Here is a 17,724-nt window from a genome sequence, read left to right on the forward strand (position 1 = left end):
ATAATGCAGTATCTTATTCCAGGAACTTGGTTTGAATAGATTAAGTGATTAAGGCTCAAACTTAGAGATGAAATGTAAGCGTGAGAAAGTGAAACATAAGCAGAAACGATATGTTTTTCCAAAAGCAAGTAATTTAGAAGAAAATTAAATGTCATATCTCAGGGGCTAAAGATTAGAAGCATTTTTTTAAATTTGAAAATTAACTAACTGCAGTTTATTTTACTTGTCATGGCAAAAGAATGACACATTACACACAGCTTATTAGTGCTTTCTTTTCATTCTATGCCACATGTCATGTGTAAACATGACACGTGGTAAATCAAAAAAGAGAAAAGTTGGCAAAACAGATCATGCAATCACAACATGGCACCTGTTAGGTCTGAAGCCTGGTAGCAGACATTCAGTATGTAAAAACTATGAATAATTTAGGCTTTGTGAAGCAGGAAATAAAGAGAAGGAACAACAGATGATCCCAACTATGAGACTAAATACAGAGAAAACTGGGATCATGAATATTGCCTGAGGATTTTATAAACTAATTAAACTTATAGTATAACAATCTCCACTGCACTGGAAAAACACTAATGTCCCAGTGTTTGAAAGCTGAGTTCATCATATTGTCCATATAATGACAATTTTGTTATAGCAAATCTCCAGATGATTGACAGCAAGTTATCTAAAATTCAATTAATTGTTTTGTTTTATTTAACTATGTTATCCAAAACTTCTCTTATTTTTAAAAAATAGTGATGCGTAGCCATAGGTAAGTCACTAGGTGGCAGCAGTAGTGCTAAAACTAATCAACAGGCTGCCTGTCCAACCCAGTAGAAGTACCTTACAGAAACACCGTTGTACAGAGCAGATGAAGTTTGTGACAGTGGAGGCAAGTAAAGTAACATCATGCATTACCAGCAAATAGACAGAGGCAAAAGTTTGCAACAAACTTATCTTTAATTAAATTTCAAGACAAAATGTACATCAGAAGAAGGTTTATTGAAATTTGTTTTTATGAAAGAAACAAAGAATCAAGAGGACAAAATGAATATTTACTCAGCGAATCGGTTCGAACACAAGGCAACAAACAGCATAAATGAAAAATCATTGTTATACTAAATTATATATTTATATAAAGCAGTAATATTAATAAAACCTGAAAAATACTTTACCTGCAATCAAATCTCTGAAACTCATTAGATGATCTTTAACAAATTTTCTCTATAAACAATGAGATTGACAAAATCATTTCCTACATTTTGTTGTTCTTACAATTTTTTAAATAATCAATTGAAATGTTCTGCCTGAAGATGTTTACATATTTGCTTATTTTGAATTTAGAAATAGCCTTAAAAAGATTAATTATTTATCCATATTACTAATGACAATTAGATTACTCGGTGATTCTGTCAGATCTTTTAAAGAAAGCAAAAAAATATACATATAAAAGCTATGATTAGATTAATTTAATTAAACGGCATTGCTAAGAGGGGATTTTACTTACTTTGAAGTTAACCATTTACAATTAAATGTCTGAGGATATTCAGTGACACTAAAGAAACCTTTGAGAAACTCTACACATAGATATATTTTAAGCCAAACTGTCAGTACTTGTCAAATGCTACAACTACAAAGTATCTGCAGAGATTAGAAATAATTATTTATCAAAGCACTTATATTGAAATTAAATCCATATCTATGCAATGAAAGTTTTTGTTCAGTCTTATGTTAAATGCAAAATGTTCTGTTTATGACTCCTACAGCTTTGTATGTAAAAAAAAAATAAAAATAAAATATCCCAGCAATATGATGTGTTAAGGAGCATTAAAAAGCTGTACATTAACTTTTGCTGCTTTCACTGAAACCAATGTACACAATCCCATTACTCATTACCAAGTATCCACAGGCTTCCAAATACAGGAAAGAACAAAAATAAAGGAAATACTGCTTAGGAAGACAATAAATAAAATGTATAATTCAATACTGCTGCTGTTAAACACTGTCTGTGTGGTTCAGCAAGGCCTCTTTCTCAGCCTTTTGGGTTTTATCTGTCATCCTGGATCATATTTTCAACCTTTTTTGACAGCTCAGAGAAAGACGGACGCTTGTCAAAGTCATATGTCCAGCAGTCCTTCATCAAACTGTAGACCTGGGATTAATATGGGACAAGGATTAGATGTAACAAATTATATTTGTAAATTCGTTTTTTTTTATTCAGGTGGTGCCCAATACTGAGACAGAGCAAACACACCTGCAGAGGGCATCTTGGAGGAGCTGGCAACCTCCAGTTGCTCGCCAGCATGTTTGCCAGATGCATTGAAAGAGATGTACCTTGGACATTTTCTCCAATCTCCTGCAAACAAAGCTGAGCAGAAAAAAATATTATTGTAATTATTATTATTTAAAATAAACATTAGACACCCTACATTTCTGAATGTAACAATGTCCCATTTTCTTACTCTTTTGGGATTGATGCTATTATCACAGTAGGAGAAGAGCTCATGGAGAACAATCCCGAAACTCCAGACATCTGATTTGTGGGAAAATTTATTTTCATTAAGGCACTCTGGAGCTAACCTGCAAAACATGCAGCAACAAGGTTTTATCAAAAGCTTCACACAGACTTTTATTTTACATTTCAGGTCAAGAACTTTGATGCTGGATGCTTGGTTGAAACTTTTGCAATGATCATGTCAGCTCTATAAGGAGACCCTGATCCTTTTTGATTGTGCTGAACGTGGTATCAGCTATAAAGTATGGCTGTTACATCACATCTCAATATCGTACGCACAAAGAGAATAGCTCTAATGACACCCAAGTGCATTCATGCCCATGAAGGGGAGTAGGTCCACTCAAATCCACTCTTTTTTTCTAACTTGATCTTAAATTTGTGATTTAAATGTGACCTATAAACCAAGGTCACATCAGGCAGTAAAACAGGAGGAAAATGTTTTCACATATTGATCTAGATCAGGGGTCTCAAACTCCAGTCCTCGAGGGCCGCAGTCCTGCAACTTTTAGATGTGCCTCTGCTGCACCACACCTGAACAGAATAATTAGGTCATTAAGGCTCTGGAAAACTGATCTACACAAGGAGAAGGTCATTAAGTCATTTCATTCCAGTGTTTTGTACCTGTGGCACATCTAAAAACTGCAGGACTGCGGCCCTCGAGGCCTGGAGTTTGAGTCCCCTGATCTAGATAGTTGGTGCTTTACATATTATAAGTGATGTTTAATTTGTTTGTTTTTTTTTGTTTAAAAATGCTGCTAGTTGTACTTTGTTGACTCGTGTATATTTCAAACAGGAGAAATCATACCAGAAGAGGGGGCTCTGTCCAGGCTGTGAGAGGCGGTAGTACTCCTTATCAAAGGGAAGGACCTTCGTCAGTCCAAAATCGGCAATTTTCACCAGCGACTCATTGGCAACAAGAATATTTCTTGCTGCAAGGTCTCTGTGGACATAACGCTGCGTCTGCAAGTACTCCATTCCCTACAAAAGTTAAGACAGGTGAGCACAAAAGAATGTGAGGCAGAAAAGAAATAGTCAAACCTGCAATTAGTGAGCTATTTTTAGTCAAGATTTTTACCTAAGAGTTTTTTGTTATTGCTTGTTTGGTTGGACTACTAGTCAAAAAGGCCTATCAAAATTGTTATCCTGGGGATTTGTTGCGTTACAGGTTCGGAGAAAACAGAAGTGCTTCCTCAGCATGTTTGCTAAATTTAAAACTGAAAAAAACTTCATGTTTTTCCTACTTTATGTTAAGATCCAAACTGAAGTAGCACTGATTTGAGAGAACAAGCTGACCAACATATCAGCTGGCACAGTCAGAATTTGCATGTGATGTTGCTGTTAGATTGGACATTTTTGATTTGCATGTTTATATATGCAATGGACATAAAAATTCTAATTGCATCAGTATATTTCATACATACTTCAACCACTGTGAGCCATACTTTGTGATAGTAAAGATTTGAACTTTGCATTTTTGTTAATCAAATATAAGCCTCATTCATTTTGATGTATTTGGAAAAGGCTGATGTCTGTGACCTTTACCTTACAAATCTGAGAAGAAAAAAGCAGCATCCGCCTGGTGGTGATGTTATGACGGTTAGTCCACACATAGCCATTAAGGCTGCCATACGGAAGATACTCCATCACTAAGCTCATGCTAAGGCGACCTGTGAACAAGCAAGCAAATCAATAAAGCAGGTTAGCCAAGTGCATAATGTCATATGTGCATAAATCAGTGATCCTTGAGAAGTGGGACAAAATGGGTTTAAATTTTGCAAAAACAAAAATTGAATTATTCCTCAAGCTTATGTATTCAAATATGACAAATAATGGTTTGGAAATGTAACGTTGCTAAGGTTCAGGCTCCCAGTTGCAACATTTTTTTGAAAATTACATTTTTAATGGACCTAACCTAGAACTTTGTCATCACCATCTGACAAAAATAAATATAAAATTATTTTTTTAATGACCCTATTAGTGATATTTTTACTCGGTTTTAAAGACAAATTCTTCTCAAAAAACAAAAGAAATATTATTTAAAACAAAAAACAACACAAAGTCCATCTGACGGAGTTGACGCAGAACAGAAGGTGGTGACAAACTAGTGAGTAAAAAGAAATACTTGATGCATGTGAAGTAATGCCATTTATGTAAAATACATTAAAATGAATTAACTGCACATTTAAGTGAGATTTGTCAACAGTATCACTGAAAGAGTCACACTGTCAGATAAAAACTCTGATGGAGTTGACGAAATGACAAACTACCATGCGATATTGTAGCTCATCAGGTCCATGAAATTGTTTACAATACAATAAAATTAAGCATTTATTTAACAAAATTTCATCAAAGTTTTATAAATTGTCAGTTATGGTGTTGACACATCATGGTTGTGACAAGCAATTTAGGAAGAAAACAGAAGAAAACACAAAAGAATAACATTAGCTAACTAGAGCTCCTTAGTCCTCTTAGCAAAGGAAGAGGTCATGGGGTCCTCAGAAGTTGTGATGCCCCCCAATAAGGCCTGATTTTTTTAACATTTTTTTTTTTTTATGTCTGACTGTGTTGACAAAAACTTGGGACAAATTTCAATTGAGTTGGAAAATATATTAAAATGATTTTTTATTAAATTTATTGAGACTTTTATAATTATTTATTTGAATACTTATACTTAATTGTCACTTAGTATTTCTTTAATTGTTTTAAACTATTATAATGTATTGAGTTCTGCTCCAAGACGAGGGATTTTAAAGACACCATCCTCCTACTACAATATTCAGCAAACACCAGAAAAACATACATTGTTGTGCTCACATGGCCCTGGTTAGTTTAGTCAGATATTTAAAAAATGTATTCAAATTTTGTGCTTTATCCGTAGGACCTCTTTTGTCCCTCTTCAAGAATCACTGAAATACAATGGTAAGTTTCAAATGTCTCTAAAAGCATGCTTTCCTGAGATAATATTAATTAAAACATAAATAATAATTAGACATAATCTAATAAATAACATAGGATTTGATTATTCAGCAACAATTTTAGGTTTTAAATTTTATTCTCTTTTGAGAATTTTTTAAAGTCTTTTTCTGTTATGTTCCAGTCCATAAGTGTGTATGTCATTTTTACCCATGCTGTAGCAGACTCCTCTGTACTTGACAATGTAGTCACAATGTAAAACACTGAGCATTTTAACCTCCTTCTGGAAATCCTCTAGATTGGAGCCTTTGTTATGCTGGAGCTTCTTCACAGCCACAAGCTCACCAGTGTTATCACCCAAAGGGTCGTAGCGACAAAGCTCAACACACCCAAAGTTTCCCTGCAGATATAACCAGATGATTCTGGGAATGACCATTCTGCAAAAGTCAAATATGATGCAAGATTTGGTAGATAATTTGTTGTTTCAAACTTACTTTTCCCAGTGGGGAGATGTAGCATAAGTGTCTTTCCTCAAACAGTGTTTGATCATGTGGAACAAGGTTGAGAGCTTTGGACATGGGGCTCTGTGTCACCGGTTCAGTAGCGTGAAGTATTACGTAATCTGTCACAAAACATATAAATACACAAAGCAGCTGCATTAAATACAATGTCTTGTAAATATAGAAATTACTATAGTACATAAGCATTTATACACAGTACAAAGACATTTAAAACAACAAAGTTTTAATCTAATTAAAATTTTACACAGGTAAATATTTATTCCACAAAAAGCTATAAAAAAAGAGATGATTAGAATAATTGAGACCATGGCCGCCAACAGGCGAGGACAACCAAGTTAGTTTTCCCTGGTTAAGGCAGAGGAGGCCTAGAAGTAGACTCTCTAACTATCAAATTATAGTTGAGTATATTTTTTGCTTCATGGTGGAGAAAAATATAAGGCTGATATTTGGTTTGGTCGCCAACACAACTTCTGGCTTGGAGTTCTTAAGCGTCTAGTAGAGCTTGAAATGCTACAGACAGAGAAGAAAATATTCAGCTTCAGTCTGTCCCTCCGCTCTGAGTCAGCCAGCCTCCATCACTTTGATAAAAGAATTGGTACTGGTCACCTGAGGAGCAAGTTGTAGCTACAGTTTACAGACTACAGATAGATAAGATTAATTAGGCCTTTAAATGGTAAATATTAATTAATATTTTACTAATTACATAATGTTGTGGGTGTGAGTATCATGCCAAGGCAAAGCTGTCAGCTGGCCTGATTGTGACTGGCACTGCTTCCCACAGGTGGTTCTGGTTTGCAGAAATGTTTTATTTTAGCGTGGGTTACTACCTGATGTGATGAGACTGTTGAGCTGACGGATGATACTGCGACACGATGGTCTGAAGGAGGCGTCATAGTCCATGCACTGAGTGATCAGATCTGCTAACTCTGTCCACTGGGAAGGAGGCAGCTGATGCATGTTCTCATAAAAACTCCTCTTCTGCACCAAAAACACAAACAAGCACATTTCATAAGTGCTTGACAATTGGAAAGTTGCTGGTCTGACTATGTCAGAGTGAAAGGCACATAACCCAGAGCTGCCCACTGATCGATCTGTGCATGAATGTGTTCCCCTCGTGGGCAAATATGGCTCTGTTGTGAAAGTTTTTTCAGTGGTTGACATTATTATAGCACTATTATAGTAGTTTAGTGCTTTTAACATATTTACCAATGCAGGAACACAACAGAAATATACATGCAAAGCAGTATGGATGAATAAATTTAATTATTCGTTTTAAGTCTTATATTTTTTAGATTGTTTGGAGCCAAAATTGGAAATGAAATAGAATTTATTTTTATAAATGAAGAGCTCTACACCTTAGCAGGATTATGTATTAGCAGAATCAGAATAATCACAAATGCAATAAAACTAATACAAAAGATTAGTGAGCAATTAAAAATGTTATTGCTTGATTTTGTCCTAACCTTCTAAAGTTTTAGTACCATTAAACACATAAAAGCATTTATGTTAAGACATAAATCCACCTATCAAGAACAATTTGGGAAGACTTGATTCACAAAAATACAAAATAAGAATATAAAAAATCCTGAAAACTTAAATATAGTTTTCTATCCTCCAAACACATTTCTTTTGCACATGACTAATTCAAACTTACATTTTTAATAAAGCAAATCTGATGATCTGCACAAATTATTAGGGAACATTAAAAAGTGTTCCCACTCAGTCTCAACTGAATAAGTAGTGACTTGTAACGCTGCACAGCCTCTGCGTTACATGAATGACTATACCTCATCTAAGTTCCAGCCTCTCAATGGGGAGTTTCCATCGTTGAAGATTTCCCACAAAGTGGCACCAAAGCTCCACTTATCGCACTCGAGTGTCAGATTATCTGGGGCATCAAGCACCTCAGGAGCCACCCAGGGAATCCTATCCAGAATAACTGAAAAAAAAAAATCCATTAATTAACTCAGATCTTTTTATTTGTTTAAGACATGATGTGAAATATATATATATATATTTTAATGTTACCATCATTTCCCATCATGACCACACTGATGCCCGGGTCACTCAGCTTGATGAAGGGAGAGCTGCCCAGCGAGGGGTCACCTTCTCTTGCCAGCAGCAGGTTTTTAGCACAGATATTTCCATGAACAATGTTTTGCTCTTCCTGTAATGGAATTGTAATGTTATCTTAAGCACAAATATTTAAAGTTTTATTCTACTGTGTTTTGCGGGGTATTTCCAAAACCTGTAAAGCTTTCACATAAGCAAATTTAACCTAACTTTCTGCAGACTCTGTTTTCCTCTTTGTAAAATGTCTTTCTTACCAGGAAGTTGAGTGCACATGCAAGCTGTTTGGCTATACTGAGTTTCCAGCTCACTGAGACAGATGTTCCTCTTTTCAAGTACAGGTCAAGGGCTCCGTACTTGACAAACTCCTGAACCATGATGTCTGTAACGGCACAGCAAGATCTGTTTCTACAGCTGGGCTTCAAATACAAATTCTCAACTGCTCGCACACGAGCACAAGAGCTGAGCAGGGTCACATGAGGACTGAGGGAGACTAAATTAGCACTGGACGTGTAACATATTGTGGCAAACGCAGTGGATTTTTACCAAAAACATCAATTAAATTTCAGGAAATTAACCTTTGTCACTAAAATTTTATGCTGTTTTTGTCTCACATGCTGTTTGGATCAGTTAAAACACTTCATTTTACTATTATAAAAAGGGTTGAAACAATAAGAAAATCTAGTTGGCTTGAACTTACTTTGCGATTCATGTACACTGACTCCATATACATGGAGGAGGTGTTTGTGAGAAATTTGGCTCATCAAACTGGCAGCTTCAAAGAGTGACTGAGGAAAAGAAAATATAGTAATGTTACACAAAACATACATATAAAGGGAACTTGAATTTACTGAATCTTTAATGACTCCCACATTCTGCTTTACTTCACAAAAACCCACCTCCCAACAGTTCTTGTAAGCAGAATCAAGCTCCTTTAGGATGACTTCAGTCATGTGTTTTCCTCCATCACGGATGTCAGTTTTGTAGCCTTTAAAGATTCGGGTGAAGGTGCCCTGTCCAAGGCTGTCACCCTGACATGAAATACCAAAGTCATTGCACTAATTGCTGTGAGGGACTTAAGTAAGAACAAAAATAAAAATCATACAGCCCAAATATAAAGGTTGCGCTATGTTAGTTTTGGTCCCACATCTGAATACTTACCCAGTTCAGGTCTCCAAATTTGATCATGTGGATCTGAATGTGACTGAACTTGTTTCTTTCAGGTGTTGGAGATCCTTGAGCTTCAAACAAGCTGCTGTTTCTTACAATTATGAGATTTGTGAGTTCTGCAGAGTCAGAAATAGATATGTTCACTTTCACTTGAACACATATGCGCTGTATGAGAACATTGGCTGTAACTTCAGATCTAGTCATTATTACAAAGCAATCTTGAGCTTATATGATAAATGGGATATTGTGAAATTTATTCAACTAATTCAAAAAATAGCCTATTTATCCATAATACTTTGTTGAGTAGCTGCAGACATTTCAATTGAACCATTTGATGATGCAGCACTGCAGCTCTCTTTTTGTCTTTCAACCTTTACATTTACCTAAGTGTCCCTGAACTCACATAACTTTGTACCTTTGGGTCGAGGTGGACAGCAGCGAGTTAACTTGACGGGTATTTCGGCCAACAGCAGCTTGTTGTGTTGGTAATAGTTGGTGAGTTCTCTCAAGCTGGAAAATGATTTTGTGAGACCAGGAAGACTGTAGCTCTCATTTTTAGTAATGAGACAGTCCTTATAATCAAGGCCAAGAGGGGTCTGCAGAAATAGAACAAATAGATTTAATTTACAATTTACAATAGGTTATAGATAAAGAAGTAGTATTAAAAAAGAACAAGGACGTCATCATCAGTGTATAATGGCCAGTTATACTAAATCATAAAATTGATTGTGACTCCTATAATACTTTTTAAAGGATCTTTCAACAGTATATAAATCCAAAGGGCTCCAAAGACTTTCTCTTTTTGATGTCAGGTTATTAAAATGCACAAAAGAGCTGCATAAGCCATTTGAAAATTAATGAGTGTATAATTCTTATCGCCTGCTGTCTTTACCTGAACACAAACAGTGAGGAAGAAGTTCTTGTAGTTCTTTGGACTCTGCCGTATAAGGAAGGTACCGCCTGTACATCCTGACCTTTTCAGCTTGTTGACTGCAAACTCTGATCTGATTCCACAAAATGTAAAAGAGATATCTTAAACAGGTTCACGCCAAAATAATAGTCAAATTAAACATTTGTTCAAAAAGACTCACGTGATAGGGCCATGACAATAGTTTTTGAGTCCCTCTAGAAGGCTTGGTGGAGCAATGTCTTGACAGAAGAAATGGCTTGAGTCGGTGATTAGTCTGAAATAGCCGTCAATCAGCGACATAAACGAAAGTGCCTCTTTGCGACTCTGGAAACTAGCTTCCTATAATGGCAAATGAGAAAACCAATCAGTTTAAGAATACAAAAGCAAAACTTTAATATAAAATATAAATTAAGAAAAGTTTTTATAAAGAAGTATTTACCAAGCATCTGTCATCCTTCCGAGTTATTGTTACCATCCTGCTGTCTTGTGGGACCATCTCGTTTAAGATTCTCTTAATGCTGATGTCTACAATTTCATGGAAATCACAGAAGGTCTGCCATTCCTAAAAAAAAGCAGATGGACTTATTTTATAACAAAAACTCTTTCTCTACTAAGGGTAACAAAGTAGCACTTGACCAAAAAGATGGAACAATTAAACCCTGGAACATAAGGGCAACCAGTTATATGAAGATGTCTACAAGTGTTTGACCTCGTACTTAAATTGATGCTCTATTGTTTCCAATCTTGCAATTGGAAACTTGTGCAAGATTTGGCTAAAAGTCTTTATACACTGTGCTAACCTACTGTACTTTGGGACACCTCAAGGTTTGGTCCTCTGGGCTGGCTTGTATCCTTAATATAAATGTCCTCATCCTGGAATACACTGATGAGGTTACAGTGTTTTGATTGACTGATTACAGTTTGGTTGAAATCCTTCTGAACTTTTTAAAGGAATGATTAGTAGTTCATTCAAACTGCTTGAATATCAACATATCCTAATCAATGTAGTCTATGTTATAGGGTTGACTCCTTTATTGCTAATGTTTTGAACTGCATGACTAGTTGAAACTCATAGACTTTGTTTGGACATTCAAGTGTGAAATGCAAAATTCTCAAAACTGAGGAACCCCTTGAAACCTAAATATCGTCACCTGTAATTCTGAAATCCCACTAAACCCAAAGGTCCTATTTGACACTGGCACTGCACCAATGTTTAAAAACATAGTTTTCATACACTGAGAAATAAGATCAATTAACTGAAATTATAAGTTGTTCATCTAAATATTGAACCCAACTGAATAACCTTCATTGTGTACAAACTCTTTGCTCTTACCAGGGCACCGTCAAGTTGACCAGTTTGAATTCCTGTCTCCCCACAGACCCGCAGAAGGGTGAAAGTTGCTTCTGAGTGGGAGGAAGAACGATTGACACGGAAGGTCTCACTCCCAAGAGACGGCTCGATGCCAGCCAGTTCAATCAGGTATTTGAGCTTTAGGCTGTATTCGTCCACTGAGCATTTGCCAAGCTTTTTCAAGAAACGCTTAAGGGTGTTCCTGATTCGAAAGCGGTCCAGGCGGTTTCGTTTCTGGATTTCATGCCGATGTGACTTGGGGAGGCATGATTTATAGCTGAGGAAGGGCAATCCATGTATATAAAAAAAAGAGACTTTAACAAATATAGCATATTTTCACTAGAAATGCTATAGTAGTTCAAATAAAAGAGTACATAATATGTATTATTATGTGTTCTTTTGCTAGCTGCATACACCCCTCCCCCCAAAAAAACACATCAAAAACTTTAGCCTGAAAAACTGAGATTCGGTGCAAACACTTTGTCATCTATTATGAAAAATAAAATAAAGCTTTATTAAGCTGTAAATACCTGACAGTTTTGCAGAGCTCTCTTATAGTCTGGCGTCGCTCTTTAGCCATTCTCCACAAGTCCAGCACAGCAAGGCCGAGGCATTCCTCCTGGGCGCTCAAAGGTGGAACGATTCCTGCTTCACTCGCAATGAAGTCACTTCTCAACTAAACACCAAAAGAAACCAGGGTACACTCTTTAATGTGCCATACATGCCTTACTTTCTGAGAAACATGCAATATTCAGCCTTTTGTTTTTCCTAACTACATTTTTACACTAAAAATTACAAAAATCTACAAAATAGGTTCTGCTCAACTTAACCATAACCATAACCCTACCCTATGTAAAAAAAATTTTTTTTGTCAATGTCGGTGCATTAATAAGTATTTCTTTGAGTTGGAATTGAAAAGCTGCTCTAAACACACTTTTTGTTTCAGTCTACTCATTGGCACTGAGGATGTGTGAAATTGTGGGTGTTAACCTTTGACTTTCGCTATTTCATATATACTGAATGAGCATCAGTGCCCTTTAAAAAATCTTACATGAGACAGTAAAATGTCTACGAATGTTTTTAAACTACAAGAAAGATATTGTGTTTAAGTCACTTTTTTACAGGCTGCCTTCCTTTGTAATTGTACATCATTAATACACTGATATAAAATATATTGGAGTGAGTTATTGTCTTTAATATTAATGAGCATGATGTTCATGTACTTTACCTGAGCAAAAAGGTAATCTATGACATTGTAGTCAAGCACCAGACTGATTCTGTCCTTTGTCAGACTGTAGCGATATGAAGTTCTTGGTCCTTGGCCGAACCAGTTCCCGAAGAAAAACCTGAAGACATAAAAAATCCATTATTTTTTCTGAGTCAAAGCAAGCCTTACTTTTGAAATGTAGGCCAAGTAATTACATGTCTTTCATTTAGTTGTTCCCTTTCCAAGTACAGAAATTAATGTGAACCACACATTAATTAGTATGTACTTTATGCATACTAATTAAGAATCTGGATTTTTTTAATAATCCAGAATCTTGTTGCAAAGCTTGTTGGAATAATATTTCAAATCAACTCCCTCTTGTATTTAGTGAATATTTCAAATGTTATTAGAAGTCCAAAGCTTATACAAAATGGTGCAAAGTGCAGTTCCTAAAAGGTTAAATGATTTGATAAGATATATCTTCATGGTGGGTTAACTTTTTCTCCTTAATTACTGCAGATGCCCATATTGTTGTTGGTGAGCTACACTTATATTATACTACTAATCTATGTAGCTTTGAGAAACTTTCCCTACATCCCATTGAGACATACAGTATATTTGGAGGAATAATAATAAATAAAACAGCTACTGTTAACTCTGAATGTAAATCATTTCAACACTTATGCAATAAAACAAGCAACAAAACACTCCACATTTGTAAGATTTTCACTTGAAAGATCTGCATTTATTAGTAATTTTGTCTTCCTTTTAACTGATTTAGTAATAATAACACTAAAGATTACATGAAATAGTTCTAAAAGTATTCATATGGCTTTTTAAAACTGAATTTTGAATATTGAACTTACCGCACTCTAAAATGAACGACCAAGTTTTCGTCTGAGTCAAACATGTGTGATGGTGAATACCAAAATGACAGATCTGCAGAGGCTAAACCGAAAAGGCTCAGGTACACTGGTAAGATTCCTGGATAATAAAAAATATATATATACAGTAATTACACATAACTTTATTTGGGCAACCAGCACCTCAAACCAACCAGAAATTCCTGCTCAGTCTTATTCATCCATTCATTCTTACCACTTTTCTTTCCTGCTTGGATGCAAACATTTTCTGCACTTATCTGTCCAGATGAAATTTGTATCACTGTCGCTTCCTTTGTGCCAGGAAAAAAGTAGATGTGTACTTGTAAGCCGACTTCCATGCTCGAACTGGACTTCTGGCTGCCCCCCCGGTCTCTCAACACTAGGGGGGTTGATTCTTCCTCTCTGAAATTCATCGGCATGTCTGAGAATAAAATCGACAATTGCATTCAGATATTTGCTCCATTTTAATTATATGAGAACCCAATTTTAAGTCACACTTCCTCCAGTGGGGAGAAAACCTCAGAGAAATGAGTAAAAATATTATTTCAGGAAGAATTTGATGGTCAGTCGTGCTAAAATGTCAAGAATGAGAAAAAAGACCTTTGTGGGGTTTGCACTGATCTTCTAAAAAGTTATGGATCTATCTATGGATTAGAAAAATGTTGAGACAAATATTTCCCCTTCTCTTATGTTACTGTTCTAGGGGAGAATAGAACAGTGATTTTTCTAAATGTGAGTGAAAATTGATATCCAGCTCTATAAATAAATATAAATTTACATAAACATAAAATGAGGCTTGAATATAACATTGTCCTCAATAAATGTAAAAAGCTAAAGTAAAAATTATTAAAGTGGATGATGAAACACCATTTAATATACAAGGTAATGTGCTAGACATTGAGACTATCACATTAGATTTCTTGTTCTTTGTATCCAATAAAGTTTATTTTTTTCAAAATGTTGTAGACAAATATTTCCACAAACTTGCTGACGGTCATTTAAAGCTTTTTGGCACATCTTTCCGTGGTCTGCTTTGGGTCTTTGAAATTACTGATGAAACTAGACAAGTAGGTGACAAAAAGGAAAATCAAGCCAAAATATCTGTCCATCTGCACAGTATGTGAGTCATGTCTTATTGTGAATAAAACCTGGCTGCATCTGAGAGATGACAGATATGTTTACATTTTGTTTTGGTGAGAAGAGCATTTCCAATAACTGTTTTGCAATTAATACCAAAACAGGGTTACATGAGACAAAATATGCCCTTTCACTCTGTCATAACTTGTTTAGGTGACACATGAATCACTTAAATCAATAGGTCCCCTGAGACACTTAGAAAATCCTCGAAAGTCCCATTTACTCAAAACGACCAAACGTCTAGTTGCTACTATTAAAAGATGTGTCATCATAGAGCAATGTTTACAGTATATGGCCAGGACCGTTTTAAACATATTCAGCTTAATGGTCTTGTTATTAAAGCTAGAATAAGGTTGAAGAGGCAATGTATTTCTCTGCTTTAATTATGTATTTTCCAAACCTTATTGATTGTATTATGTCTAAAACTTGTAACAAGATTATGTCTTGTTATAAGACATAATCTTGTAACAAGATTATGCAACAAGACATACATACAATAAACTACAAGACAATAAACTACAAGACAGTTTATTGAATAACTTGTACTCAATAAACTCAGTACACGTTACATGTTCTGCTCCAAGAAATTACAGATGTTCTTAGTTGTGTACTTTAATTACAAAGCAGTTAAGACACACAGACAACTACTTAAATTTTAGAAGTATAATATTTTGAATACATTAAAAGCATAAGGAAATGTGTAGTTTTGCAATCAACAAGTCATCACACATATGGAACTGCAAATCTCTCATACTTCCAACATCAAAGCTGTAGCAACACATCAATAATGCTTTGGAAGACACACACCTGCTACTCCTTCCTCTGAGTGTTCTTAGGTCTCTTGTCTAGACCAAAGAAAAAAAAAAACTGGAGTAAATTTAACGGATTATTGTCAGCGGCTTTTTGGCAGATTTCTTCTTCACACGACATCGTCAGGAAAAAAATCCTGTTCTTCTAATTCTTTATGAAGTTCTTCTTCAGGGCCAAACAAGACAACCATTAGCAGCATTTTTTAATTTTAATGAACCCTCTGTCTTCTCTGTCATGTCTGTTATAAGCTTTCATACTTCCTGTGGCTCGGTTTATTACTCAAGATGCTTAATCGGTTGAAAATCTTCATATATTTTGGGGCCAATTAGTTGCTTTGTTTGAATCTGAATATAAAGTCAATTCTGTTGTCTTGCAATCAGAAAAGAGTAACTTTGAGAATCTGAAGCAATATGAGACTTCACACTAACATGGTATCGGTCTTTACTTGTGTTGTACACTGTTGTCCCACTGCCTTTTAGGTGGTTACGCACAATACATTTAATAATATTCAAAGACCTTAGGGGATTCCCACTGGGGTTTTGTGAAACCGATCGCCATGCTCTACTACAGAAGGAGCAATTAAGCATGTAAAGTACAGAAACCCTTTGGTAACTTTTGTCACATTGTTTCATGTTTCAGAACTGGCTCTTAAATTACTTATCTAACACAGGAAATAACATATATCACAGAATTCACACTGAAACACATCAGAGTAAAGGGAATATTGAAACATTAAAATTTCTAAAGGTAAGCATTCACTGAACACACACAGCTACAGCAGATCAAAACAGAGAAACATTTCAGTGTTCTCATAGTTGAGAACAGTCAACCTTACCCAGCACATAATTTCTAACAACTGCCTGATTAGTCCCAACATCAAGCACCAAACATAAATATTATTAAAACCTAAAGTTGCTGGTCAAGCTGTTACCTTTTACATTTGGATGTCCTTATTTCTTCAGTTCATCAGTTTGTTCCTGTGAGTTCGTGCTTTCCTTTTTTAACTTCTGCGTTTCTTACTCTCTGTATGTCACTGTCAGCGTGTCAGGGTGTTGACAGGAAGTCCTATCTGATTTCCTGATTTTTGACAAGCGTACCAAAAATGTCGACAGTGTCTCATCGCTGTCAGGTTTTTTTTATCTCACAGTCACAAAACATAAAGAAAACTTTACCTTCTCATGCAAAATTATATTCTGTTCAGTACTTAGGCAACTTAACCACAATATGCATCCCACTGACTGAAAAAAGGAGATTTCTTCTCCTAAAACTGGACTTCCTGAATCCTCTCCTACTGTTGCATCTTTTTTAATGAGCCTGTGGAGAACCTGACACATTTACAGCAAAATATCTGAACATTCAGAGCCTCCAAAACAGTTTAATTTTCTGTGTATGAAAACATTGTCTATTGTATTTCAGTCATGCTTGTTCCAAATATGGACAGTTTCCATTCACAATTTGCAGTATTCAAAAGCTTGATTGTAAAAGAGCAAGATTCTCTTTTTGCTGCTCCATAGTACAACAAATAAAGCAGCAATAAGAAAATTAGACACCATGATTATGTTATTATAGAAACTCAAACAGAACTTTTTTATTTTCTTTTAAAAGATTTCTTGATGATGCAAAAATCATGAGAGAAGTTCATGTTGTGTGGAAGAGAACGTCCGTCTGTCAAGAAATCGATTTATCTGACAATTCAGGAAAAGAAACCCAGCTGACAAGTGTGGCTTCGCTTCTCAGCAGCGCAACTTCCTGTTCTAGTTTTACCAAAACCACCTGGTCTAAACTGCATTCACATCCAGCTTGTACTATGAGTTTAATTCACTTTCTTATTGCACTTTTCATGTTGCTGTTTGCACTTGTTGGAAATGTACAAGTTCTCTTGGTTAACATTATTCAGTTTGTTAAAGATTTGTTAAGATGTGTGCAAATTAGCTTCTGGATTCCTTTAGTGGAGTTTGTTTCCTCATAATGAAAATATACCAACGAATACAGACTTTTGCTGCAATCATTTAGATTTCCTTGTTATTTGATCAACTCAGATTAACTACCAGTTTCCTGTTAATGCTAAAGACAATGACTCATAGGCCATGCCTTCTGTTCTGACAGGGAACATGAAGCTGTTCAGTAAGACCATATAGACATCTTTCATATTAAAATCATATTTTACTGCAAGCAGCCCTACAGATATTTTACTGATAAAGTAAAGCGAGTGTATGCTATGCAATGGATAAGAAAACATGTTCAG

The 17,724-nt window shown here is 35.5% G+C and overlaps 1 protein-coding gene across 2 annotated transcripts; it reads right to left on the bottom strand.

Moving 5' to 3' along the window:
• Positions 1–974: 974 nt before the first annotated feature.
• On the bottom strand, positions 975–16,551 carry jak3 (Janus kinase 3 (a protein tyrosine kinase, leukocyte)). 2 transcript variants are annotated; one of them, XM_032573100.1, is made up of 25 exons: positions 16,411–16,551; positions 15,477–15,514; positions 13,747–13,953; positions 13,515–13,632; positions 12,670–12,787; positions 11,972–12,117; positions 11,424–11,718; positions 10,530–10,652; positions 10,272–10,429; positions 10,073–10,184; positions 9,596–9,776; positions 9,172–9,296; positions 8,910–9,041; positions 8,711–8,798; positions 8,268–8,392; positions 7,969–8,107; positions 7,728–7,879; positions 6,768–6,918; positions 5,914–6,041; positions 5,630–5,819; positions 4,049–4,173; positions 3,312–3,484; positions 2,454–2,571; positions 2,246–2,359; positions 975–2,143 (listed from the first exon to the last, which is right to left on the bottom strand). In XM_032573100.1, the coding sequence occupies exons 3-25, from the start codon at positions 13,949–13,951 to the stop codon at positions 2,039–2,041; spliced, it is 3,321 nt and encodes a 1,106-aa protein (XP_032428991.1). In that variant the 5' UTR covers positions 13,952–13,953; positions 15,477–15,514; positions 16,411–16,551; the 3' UTR covers positions 975–2,038. The 2 variants fall into 2 exon arrangements, with proteins under 2 accessions (XP_032428991.1, XP_032428990.1); XM_032573099.1 differs by lacking the exon at positions 15,477–15,514 and having other exon boundaries at positions 16,411–16,550.
• Positions 16,552–17,724: the final 1,173 nt, after the last annotated feature.

Source organism: Xiphophorus hellerii, chromosome 9 (assembly GCF_003331165.1).
Source record: "Xiphophorus hellerii strain 12219 chromosome 9, Xiphophorus_hellerii-4.1, whole genome shotgun sequence".
Lineage (NCBI taxonomy): Eukaryota > Metazoa > Chordata > Actinopteri > Cyprinodontiformes > Poeciliidae > Xiphophorus > Xiphophorus hellerii.